A 12,932-nucleotide genomic window follows, 5' to 3' on the forward strand; every position below is an offset into this window, starting at 1 on the left:
CTTTGCGAAAAGCATGGATAAGTTTTGAAAAGATTAAACTAAAATAAATAAAATTCAGAGAAAAGAAAATTCTAATAAAGTTTATATGAATATAAACAAAACAAAATCAAATTAAAAATACCTCTTAGACTTAAAAATAGCATAGAGGCAGCAAATAAATGATTAAATACTGAATAAAATTTAAAGAAATCTGGGGACCATTAGATAATACTGGACAGTAATCAGAACTTTGGAGTGGGTGTGAGCATTTTCAATATTTGCCAAGCTGTGGAACTGTACTCTTAGGCAGTGGCTATATATATATCAACAGTACTTAATAAAAATGAAATAATTAGGGGCCGGAGGGATAGCATGGAGGTAAGGCATTTGCCTTTCATGCAGGAGGTCATCGGTTCGAATCCCGGCGCCCCATATGGTCCCTTGTGCCTGCCAGGAGCAATTTCTGAGCCTGGAGCCAGGAATAACCCCTGAGTGTGACCCAAAAACCACAAAAAAAAATGAAATAATTAATTTTATCTTATAGTATTTAAGTGTGAATAATTGAGATAAATTGATATCAGTTGGGAGAATTTGTAAAGCTATATATAACTAAAATTTAAATTTTATTTATTTATTTTTTTTTGTTTGCTTGGGTTACACACTTGACTGGACTGAGAGCTAACTTCTGGTCCTGTGATCACTGGGATTATTCTGACAATGCTTGAGACATATGTGGATCAGGATTAAATCCAGGCTGACTGCTTGCAAGGCAAGTGAGTTACTCATTGTATAATCTCTTTGGCTTTCACCTAAAATCTTCATTAAAAACTACTAATCTCATTGGTGAATAATAAAATATTAACTTTAGTGATGTTGCCAACTCTTTAATGTTTGGACTGATTTTCAATACCAGATATTCATCTTCTCTTTACTTCCCATTCCTCACTTTTAAAACGATTAAATAATAATAATTCTGATATAACCAGTTTATTTTTAAGATTGAGTGGTTTATTATATACACAATTATTGGAACTGTTTTAGTAGCATGATCACATTGCTTTTTGTCACATAGTCACTGTAGATATAGTGTATATATATATACATATATAAATCTGCATATTTTTGTGCAATTCATAGCCAGATAAACTTAGAAGTAAAATTGCTTTGAATTAAAATACCTATGCAAATTTTTAATAGCTCTTCTTTTTGGGGAGGGGCTCTGAGGAGGCCATACCCGGTGATGCTCAGGGGTTACTCCTGGCTATGCATTCAGAAATCACTCCTGGCTTGGGGAACCATATGGAGCACGGGGGAATTGAACCACGGTCTGTCCTAGGCTAGTGCATGCAAAGCAGACGACTTATCGCTTTTGCCACTGCTCCAGCTCCTTATAATAGCTCTTATTATAAATTTCACAATAATAAGGTAGAAAGTTTAAAACTTAGAGAGGACAAATATTAGTTAATAGTCAACTCTTGTCATTGAAGACAAACATTATATAACACAAATATGTATGATGAAGAACTAAAAACATTTTGCTTGTTTGGTCCACATTTCCATGAGCTTCCAATAACACAAATGTACCATGATTATTGATAATAATTACCAATTATATATTGTTATGAATAACCAGCAGTTGTCTATCTGAATCTTTCAGTATTATATTTAGATTTCACACATTATGGAGATTGGGTAAATTACCATTATAAATTGTGAAATATAATCTAATTAAGTTAGTAATGGTTGGGAATCATGAAAAAAAATGATTTGGGTCACACCCGGCAGCACTCAGGGGCTACTCCTAGCTCTAGACTCAGAAGTTGCCCACGGCAGGCTCAGGGGACTATATGAAATGCTGGGATTCTAACCACAGTCCTTCTGTACTTAAGGCAAAGGCCCTACCGCTGTGCTATCTCTCCGGCCCATGAAAATCTAAGAAATCACGTTAGCCTCTATTGCCTGAAAGTAAGTAAGAGATTCTAAATCCACATTTTATCTGGATTCTCAGATCTTTCAACCATACATCATAAAGGAAAATGGCAGAAACAGATGTCACATTAGTACTAATAGTGTTTGCTTTACAAATAGCATTGTGCTATCTACCCACATGTAAAGAAGATAAATTTTAAATGTATCTATTCATTTATTTATGGATTGTCAGTCTCTCCAGGACCTAGAAATCTTCTATGCATATGAAAAATGTTGATAACTTCTGGATCTCACACTAAACTATTGATAATATATTTTAGGAAAAAGAAAAAGTATTAAGAAATTTTAGACTTCTTTTTTTAAATTCTTATTTATATATCTCTTGCATGTAAAGTTGCATACTTTAATATATAGAAATGGTTGTACTTACATGTATGCATAATAAAATGTCACCACAATCATTATTAATACTTATCACACTGATATCATTATCCTGCTTGTTAACATCAATGTGTGGCAAGTGTCATGTATATATATGATAGGAACATTCAATAGAAATATAAAGAATGATCAATTTAATAGCAAATACATTTGCTGTTCTTTAAACTATCCATTTAGTTAAAATGCTACACTCAGTTGTCTTACAGAGAGATAAAATGTATACAAAATCACTAAACATCAGGCAAGTTCAATAAAGATCACAATTAATAACCTCTTATCCATATGGCAGTTTTCAAAAAATATTAGCACAGATAAGTATAGATGTAAAGAGCAAAAATGTACGCTATTGTGGGAAATGAAAATTAGTAGAAACATCACAAGAAATACTTATAATGCTTTTAAAATATATTTTACAGATGAATAAACAATCTCACATCTATGGGTATACCCAAAGGATATAAAATATGGATCTGTAAGACATAGTATTCACAATAGCCAAGACATCAAAGTGATCTAAATTCTTACTGAAAAATAAAATGAGTAAAATGTGGCACATTTATGCAATGAACTAGTATTTAGCTTCAATAAATAATTCACGAATCTGAAGAACATTATACCAAATAAAACATAATAGAAACAGAAAGACAAATGCTGCCTTTAGAAAATATCATTTTATATATAGTATAAAAAATTGAAAGTCGGGTCTGGCGAGGTGGCGCTAGAGGTAAGGTGTCTGCCTTGCAAGCACTAGCCAAGGAAGGACCGCAGTTCGATCCCCTGGCGTCCCATATAGTCCCCCCAAGCCAGGGGCAATTTCTGAGTGCTTAGCCAGGAGTAACCCCTGAGCATCAAATGGCTGTGGCCCGAAAAAACAAAACAAAACAAAATATATATAAAAAAAATTGAAAGTCATAAAAGCAAATAATAGAATGGTGGTTGCCCTGGCAGAATAATAATCTTTTTATACTGGTCTACAGGATTCAAATGTCAGATGTTATAATGGGTTCAACACCATATTAAGGTTTACTAAAAGATATCATTCAGCAAATTGATACACATTAATTAAAACCAAGAAAAATTTATTAAAACCCAAGCTTTCTGGATCAAGGAGAATTCAATATACTCAATTCTGCACATTATTTAAAGATTATTTTTTCATTTAAAAATGTACTGTGGTACATATACACAATGGACTACTATGCAGCCATCAGGAAAATGAAGTCATGAAATTTTCCTATACATGGATGGACATGGAAACTATTATACTGAATGAAATGAGTCAGAGGGAGAGAAATAGTCACAGAATAGTCTCATTCATCTGTGTGATTTAAGAAAAATAAAGACATTATTGTAATAATACCCAGAGACAATAAAGATGAGGGCTGGAAGGACTGGCTCACAATATGTAGCTACCACAAAAAAATGGTAACTAACTACATTAACAACTATCATGATGATGGTAGTAAGTGAGAGAAATGTAATGCCTGTCTCAAAGACAGGCAGGGGCTGGGGAAGAGATAGATGAGGGTCATTGGTGGTGGAAGGTCGCACTGGTGAAGAAGGGTGTTCTTTTTTATAACTGAAACCCAACTAAAACATGTATGCTGTGCAACATGGTGCTTCAATAAAAATATAAATAAACAACAACAAAAAGAAAATTAAAACTTTGAATTGGTCCCTCATTTACATATGCAATCTTATTGGTTATCTATCAAATCCTCATTTACATTGTGCATAACCAACCAGATGGCACACAAACAGCTAAGGGTTGGAGATATAGTAATATACATAAATTCAGGTCACAGTAAAAGGATTGCGATGGGTTGCTGTCTTAGAATGAAAGTTGCAATGTAGGATTCCTGTTATATTGAACAGTGCTGCTGCTGATTGTGTTAAAGAATTATCTCACAAAGGAGTACCTATATGCACTGTAAGTAAAGAATTGTACTACTCAAAAAAAAAAAAAAAAAGAATGATTCTGACCACTGTGCAAACAGTACAAGTAAAATTCAGTGAGCATGTAGGATTGTGAAACAGCAGAGAGTAATACAAAATGAAGAAAGTGGGATATGAACTGAAAATGAATGTTTGAATCCACTTGAGTTCACTCTTCAATCAATGTTTTAAAGGCTACAATTCCTATAATAAGGGGTTGTAGAGATGTTGGAATTTCCAGATGAGAAACTGGAATTGATTTAAAAGATTTTACCTCAAATTAACACCTACAAAGTAGATAGAATTTGCTATAATAGATAAACTTAAATTTAATTAGCTTTCATATTCTAATTTAACATTCAAAGTGTCCATAATTTAAAAAAATTGCTGAAGTAAACTAAATATGAGAACATATAAAATGATGTAAAACCATAGTATCCTATTCCATAATGAGTCGTTGACATTAACATGAAATTAATACAACAATATATTTGTCTTTAGGTAAAATATTGCCACCTACAAAATCTTGGGCAACAAAAAGAGACAGCTATTTCCTTTACACAATCGTAGGGAATATAGAAATTATAGAAGAGTCTTAGAAAATCAAAAGTGGAATTATGATTTGGTCTCCTGCACCAAGAGTAATCATTTAAATTCAATAAGAAAGAAAACCATGGTACATTAAAATTTCAAAAAGCCATTTGTGAATAATAGCCCCAGTATTTTCTTTTTTCCTTTGGAGCCAAGATACATTTAAAAATGAATTTTGCAGTTGAACTCTAGGAATGTCAGCCCTCAGAAACAACAGACGAAGAAACTTTAATTAGCTGTGATGAATGTTGATTATAGAGCACGGATATAACAATGATTACAAAAGGAAAAAGAAAAGAGGTGATGCATTGGTCCTACATATCAAGTGCGGTCGTGCAATTAGAAAAATTTAATCACAGCAGGAAAATGTGATGTATTTGTATTTGTGACACTTTGCAGATTCACTGGTGAACTGTCCTCAGAAAATATCAAAGGGATAAAAGCATTACCATTTTATAGACTTTATTTAGAAACCACAAAGAACCTTTATTTTTATTCCTTTTCTACAACCACCCACCATTACACACACACACACACACACACTCACAACTTAAACACACACATCATCACCACCATCACCACCACCCAAAATAATAGAAAATCTATTCCATTTTTTTAAACTTTATTTGATGTTCTTTTCAAAATTGCCTTCTAACTCAAAATAAATAGCTGACAGAGGGAAAAGAGGCTTTTTCTTAACTGAATTTTTGTTGTTGTTGTTGTTGCTTTGTTTTTGAGGCCACACCCTGAGATGTTCAGAGGTTACTCTTCACTCTGAGCTCAGAAATTACTCCTGGCAGGCATTGGAACCATATAAGATAATGGAACTCTAACATGGGTTGGTCATGTGCAAGACAAAAGCTCTACCCACTGTGCTATTGTTCCGGCTCCTGAAATGGAATATTTGGCTTTGAAGCCTAATATTTCTTCCACATTTGAGTTCTGATTTTTAAATAGGACACTTTAATTTTTAAGGGGTCAGAATATAAAGCTGCCCAGTGATGAAGCTATGGGCAATACTGGTGCCCCTGAGTTCTCTTAGACAAGCTAGAGTTTTGCTGGTTAATGAAGAAATTCTCCAATTTAAGAAGTCATCTTATCAGCTGAACTTCTATAGAAAATTCTCTAAACTATTAAAGGTTACAGAGGTTTTTCTTAAACAAGTGTCTGTCTTGTAGTTTACTGTCTTTGTATTCTAATTGTTTGATAAGAACGTAATGTCACCCATACAGTAAAAATGTTAATAAGAAGAACAGCAGCAGCAACAACAACAATAATAATAGATAGATTTTTTTAAGTAAAGAAAAAAATTCTGCCAGAGGGCTAGAATGAGACAACAGCAACAACAATAATAATAGATTTTTTTAAGTAAAGAAAAAAATTCCTCCAGAGGGCTAGAGTGAGACAACAACAACAACAACAGCAATAATAAGAGATAGATTTTTAAGTAAAGAAAAAATTCCACCAGAAGGCTAGAGTGAGAATATGATGGGAAGGCCTTACACGTGGCTGACCAGATTTTGATCCTCAGCACAACGTGTGGTTCCTCTATTCCATGGAGAATATCCCTAGCTACAAAACCAGAAGTAACCCTAGAGCACTGAAGGTTTTTTTTTTCCCTTAAAACCACAGCAAAAACAGAGCATCAGAAACTTTGGTTTATACTATTCCTTCAGGAACAGATTTTGTTTTCACTTATTTCTCATAGTTTATTGACCCCAAATATATTTATTTTTATTTAATGTCCTATAATTAGGTATTTCTACAGAATTAGGGCTCACCATATAGAAACACTGTTCTAGCAATTCATATTCAAGTTATCACATTACAATTAATAAAGTTAGATTAAAAATGACAATTTATCATTATGACCGTTTATACTATTTTTAGTTTACCCTGAAACTGCACTTAAATATAACAAAATAATTAAATAATGTGAATCATTAGGTAATATATATATACATTTTCATATTAATGCTTTCTTAGTTTCCTTCACATCTATATCTATCATATTTGCAGATACAAGATATAGTACAGGTATATTGACTCATCTGATAATCTTGCTGCAAGATATTAAGGAATATATCATGCTACTATCTAAATTAAACTACAAAAATGTTATTTTTTGTCTGTTTGTTTTTGTTTGGGGGCTACACCTACTGATACGCAGGGGTTACTCCTGACTCTGCATTCAGAAATCGCTCCTGGCTCTGGGGACTATATGGGTTTGAACCTCGGTTTGTCCTGGGTCAGTCAAGTGCAAGGCAAATGGTCTACTGCTGTGCTATTGTTCCACCCCACCCCCGAAATGTTTCTTTATGACTTAAAGTGAATTTTTGCACAAAATCCAGTATTTCATACTAGCACATATTTTGAAAATGGAAAAAAAAAAACACTGAAACTTTTACGAGCAATTCTCATAGATCCCTATCCATTTCCCAATACTATTTTTAGAGATTGTCATGAAATAAATTAGGTGGTATCCTTCATCTTAATAAATATAAAGCACATCTATTAACTAAGCAACTAAGCCTTTATTCCTCACTTGGGACTTTAAATGGCTTTGGTACAAGGCAATTGCTATAATAACATTGCTTCCCAGGATATAAAGACCTATTTAGATAATGTAAGTGTTGAGTTAGGTAGTTTGTTATTTTTTTGTTTTTTGTCCCCCCCCCAAAGCCTAGGTAGTTTGTTGATGAGAGAAATAGACCTTATATCTTCTGCTCTTTTAAGTGAAATTATAAATACAATATAACATTTCTCTATTTTGTAAAATTGAATTAATTTATATGGATTACATTCCTTGGACTGGTTTTCTCCAGTTATCATTTTGTAAACTGTTCTGAGCTATGTATAGCCAATGGAAGTAATACCAAATGGAAAGGAACTTCATGACTTTGGTCAGAAAATGACAGGTTTTGAATCAGAACCTCAAGCACAGTCTTCTCATTAAAAATAAAATCTTCCTAGAGTGTTCAAACAAAATTAAGCCAAATCTAAACAGAGACCACAATATGGACAAAGATGAAGATGAAGGTAGAAATGCCACAAGAGATTATATCAAGGAAAGATGATACTTTAGAGAATATTAAGAGACAAATAAAACTAGTTTACCAAAAATAATCAGGTATTAAGTAATCACCGACTAACAATTAAGTCTTAGAAATACATTGTTATTAGAATAAATTGGTCTTTCTGGCCAAGAAATGGCCAAGTTCCACAACTAATCTTGAAAAGTGCGTGATGGCTCCAAATCTTCCTAGGTAGAAGATTCATCTTTCTGCCTGAATGCAAAGTAATTTCAACCACACCAGATACCAATGACATTGAAATGTCCCATTTCATGGAACAAATCACAAAAGGAATGAGTAGCTAAATCTTCCCAAGGGCAACTGATAAAATAAACTCTTGGGTGTTCTTAGAAGGATGAGAAGATTCTTCCCATTTCATTGCCATCACCAGAAATCTCAGCAGCCCTCAGATGTAACTACCATCTTGCTGGTAGAGTAATAGCCCAGATCCACAACTAATCTGCAAAAGAACATGATGCTGCAGTGATTTCCCAGATATATTAGTCCTAGTTGAAAGTTTTTGTGTCTAATAGAATGGGGGCAGAAGGGGAGCAGACAGATTCTCTCTGAAGGCACAGCAGCCTGCACCCATATCCAATACCCTATAATATAGAAATGGTCCAACTCCATAAATCAGTCTTACCAAGCTTCCAAGCTACCAAATCATTCCAAATCCAAAGATTTTGGACTGCTTGGCAGGATATATGTGACACCTCCAAATGTTATAGTATTGTCATCTCAGTAAGATCACAGCAAATATGATGGTAATGTTTAATAGATCTCCATGCTCAATGACTAAAACAATAACAGAGAAGGATCAGCTAACATCAACCAGTAAAGTCAATCCTCAGATGATAATTTCAGTAATATCATTGTGAGATGTAGCAATTGTCACAAATTGATTTTTATTGATATAATTTTTGATAATTCATTCTGCCTCTGTGTTATAGCAAACAATATGAAGTAAATTTTTTTTGTGCCTGCTATATAATCAGGCTGAGGTTGTGATGGAACACTGGGGGCATTGGTGGAGGGAAGGTCACAGTGACCTTCCAACTAAATGTTGGAGCATTTATTGCCTGAAACAACTGTATTGTAAACAACTTGACAAATCACAGTCTTATAATAATTTTGAAAGAATAAATGATCTATGAGTATGCATGTCAAAGTGAAAAGCTGCCAACCCCTTGTCTTCTTAAAATCATAGGTAATTGGACGAGTTGTACTTTAAAACAAAGGAACAAATCCCTTTGTAAAGAGGTTATCCATCACAGCAAATGCATATTCTGTTAGATGATAAATTATTACAGATATAAACAAGCTTTATACTGTAAGAGTTGACATAAATTACTATGCAGTAACATGGCAATTGAACTGTGAAAGAGTTTTCTCTTATAACCCACAATTACCTACTTTATTGGTATCTTCTGAATCTATTAATAAGAAGTTAGAAATTAAAACCCTCAGTTTTATCTCAAGGACTACCATTTTCATATTTTAGAATTTTCATATTTCAGATTTTTCATATTTAGTCATAGAAATATGCCAATCATAAAAATAAATAATGGAAAACCTTTAATATCACCTTTAGAATCAACCTATTCTATGTGATAAAAGTTCTTTCTTTCTGTAACTTGAGAGCCTTTCCTGCACCAGAGATTAACCATCCCAATAGTCTGAGGTGAAGAGTTGCTTTAGAATGGAAGGATGCTAGGGGAAAAGTAGGTTGAGCAAGAGATTACCAGTACAAGGGAATATACAGTTTCTCATTCACTTAAAAGGTAAGTAAGGTTGAAAATAGTAATATGGCTATCTCTGAGGCAGAGAAAAATGACTATATATTGAAATAATCTGCTATTTAAGAAGTGAAAGGGGCCGGCGAGGTGGCGCTAGAGGTAAGATGTCTGCCTTGCAAGTGCTAGTCAAGGAAAGATCGTGACCGTTGTTCGATTCCCCCGGTGTCCCATATAGTCCTCCCTAAGCCAGGGGCAATTTCTGAGTGCTTAGCCAGGAGTAACCCCTGAGCATCAAATGGGTGTGGACAGAAAAACTAAAAAAATAGAAAGAAGTGAAAGGGGCATAAGTACCTAGATTAGCAAGCAAGTTAAGATAGTAAAAGGACAAAGAAATTGTAACCATGTCTAAAAAGTACATTGGAATTTGAAACAAAATTAAGAATAAATTCTTGCAAAGACTGTACCACAATAAGGGGAAATATATATCACATGGCCCTTTTCAAGCTACTTTTTTCTTCTTCATTGTTCTAGCATATTATGGCTTTAATAATAAAAGACACTCAAAGCATGTCTGCCTAAAGAGTCCTACTTTTTTTAACACAAACTGAGCAGGCTTTTATATTTTAATTATTTGAATAATATCTTTATTTAAGCACCATGATTGCAAACATATTTGTAGTTGGGTTTCAGTTCAACCTTCCCACAACCAATGTCCCCATCTTCTACCTTCCCTACCCTCACCTGTGTTCAAGATAGACTTTCAATTTCTCTCACTCACTACCATTGTCATAATAGTTGTTAGTGTAGTTATTTCTCTAATTGAACTCACCACTTTTCGTGGTAAGCTTCATATCTTAAGCTCTTCCTCCCAGCCCTCATCTCTATCATCTCTGGGTATTATTACAATAATATCTTAGTTTTCTTAAATCCCACAGATGAGTGAGACTATTCTGTGTCTTTTTCTCTCCGTGATTCATTTCACTCAGCATAATTGTTTCCATGTTCATTCATGTATAGGAAAATTTCAAAACTTCATTTTCCCAATGGCTGCATAGTAGTCCATTGTATAAATGTATCATAATTTCTTTATCTCATCTGTTGTCAGGTAACTGGGTTGTTTCCAGATTCTGATTATTGGAAATAGTCCTGCAATAGGTGTGCAGGAGGCATTTTTGTATTATGATTTTATTTCCTAAGGTATACCCCTAGGAGTAGTATTGCTGGATCATTTGGGAGCTCAATTTCCAGTTTTTGAGCAATCTCTATATGTTTTTCCATAAAGGCTGGACTAGATGGCATAGCAGATGTTATATTAAAAAGAGAAAATGAAACTCTCTGAAATTATATTATGTTTCCATGGTCCCTTGACTGATAAACTTAAAAAACAAAATCTAAGGTCTTTAGACACTTAACTAATAATGCCATCTTATTTATTATTATTATTAGTTAATTTTCTTTTCGTTTGGTCTACCACCCTCAGAGGGATCTATAGTTAATGACAGATTACTGTTCAAGAGTTACTTCTGGTGGTGCTTGAGGGTTCATGGATTGTCAGAAACTGACTTTGAGTCTCCCACATGCAAAATATTTGCTCAGCCCATGGAGATATTACTCCAGTGAATATTACTCCAGTGTAATATTGTTGTTTTATTTTTATTTTTTCAGTTTTTGTCAGAAGAAATGTAATGTTTTATAAATTTATTTATTAAAAAAGATAGTCATCGGGACCAGAGAAGTGTGGCCCAAAATAAACAAACAAAAAGACAGTCATCATTAATTTATGATTGATTTTCAGGCATAAAATGTCCCAACACCAATTCTTTCATAGTGTCCATTTTCCTTATTAAAAACCTTCTTTATTTCCTTCTAGCAACCAGCCTGACTTTGGGGGCGGGTGGTCACACTCGGTGATACTCAGGGGTTACTCCTGTATATGTGCTAAGCAATCGCTCATTACTCAGGGGACCATATGGGACACCGGGGGATTGAACCTGGGGCAGTCCTGGGTCAGCTGCGTGCAAAGCAAATGCCCTACCGCTGTGCTATCGCCCCAGCCCCACCAGCCTGCCTTTTTTAAATATAACTTGGGCATTCTGGTCTACTGTGTTGTTACTGATAGGGTTTTATGCATAACACTTTATGCATCCCTTTTTTTTCAGTCCCTTTTCTTCCCACTATCATTTTAAAACATATATTTAAATTGAATTAATATGAGATACAATTACAAAGTTGTTCATGACTTTGTTATTCATGATTGAGTTTGTTATTCAATACCCAAATGCATCGCTTCAGTGGTGCACATTCCTTGTGAACAATGTCCCATTTCTCTCCCACATCTCCCTAACTCCTCCCTGTCTACCTCTATGGCAGACATTTTTCTTTTCTCTTTCTCTTTCTTCCTGTCTTCTCATTCTTCCTTTTTTCTCTTTTAGACATTGTGGCTTACAATATTGTTACTAAAAGGTTATCAAGGGTATCATACATATTGCTTTATCTCCTTCAGCAACCAGTTCCTGTCCACAGTGATTATTTCCGACTATCATTTCTATGGTGGTCCTTTCTCTGCCCTAACTGCATTTCTCTGCTCTTTAGAATGAGCTTCCTCACTTGAAGCTGGCCCTCCTTGACCCTCATCTCTATTGTCTTTGGGATTTATTACCATATTACTTTTTTTTTATCCCACAAATGAATGTGATCATACTATGTAATCTGACCTGTTTCACTCAGCATAACATTATCCTTGTCCATCCAAGCATCAACAAATTTCATGACTTCACTTTCCCTAACAGCTATATAGCACTCAATTATATAGATATTCCACTTCCTCCACCATTTTTTGTAGTGATCAATTTCCCATTTCAATTCACCCTATCTGAAAATCATGATATGCTTCCTACTTAGGACCAGTTTTCCTGTGTTTTGTTTCTATTCCCTTTGATCATTTGTTATTCACCTACTATGTTTCCTTATATCCTGTATATTAAAGAAGTCATTCTGTATAATGACACTTAACTGACCCTATCTGTTTGTGCAGTATTTGTATGTATTTCAATATTATCCAAACTGGTACTTTTTTCAAAATCTTCATAAGTATTTACCTGAATTTCTCTAATATATCTGTCCTTTGTAAAGTTTTACTTAACTTAGGGTACTTACTACCTCATCAATCAATGATACTGTTATTGCAGAGAAGTTACCAATAAACTGTTATGAAGTTTGCTGATATGTTCACTTAAAGGTACAGGAC

General features: G+C 34.1%; 1 protein-coding gene across 1 annotated transcript in view; it reads right to left on the reverse strand.

Annotated features, from left to right (window-relative positions):
* LOC126011773 (EGF-like and EMI domain-containing protein 1) overlaps positions 1-12,454 on the reverse strand; it is a 178,782-nt gene extending 166,328 nt beyond the window's left edge. Inside the window, exon 1 of the mRNA XM_049775572.1 lies at positions 12,400-12,454. Within this exon, the coding sequence (XP_049631529.1) occupies positions 12,400-12,454 (55 nt within the window). The remainder of the gene's footprint in view (positions 1-12,399) is intronic.
* Positions 12,455-12,932: the final 478 nt, after the last annotated feature.

The sequence above is a fragment of the Suncus etruscus genome, chromosome 6 (assembly GCF_024139225.1).
Source record: "Suncus etruscus isolate mSunEtr1 chromosome 6, mSunEtr1.pri.cur, whole genome shotgun sequence".
NCBI lineage: Eukaryota > Metazoa > Chordata > Mammalia > Eulipotyphla > Soricidae > Suncus > Suncus etruscus.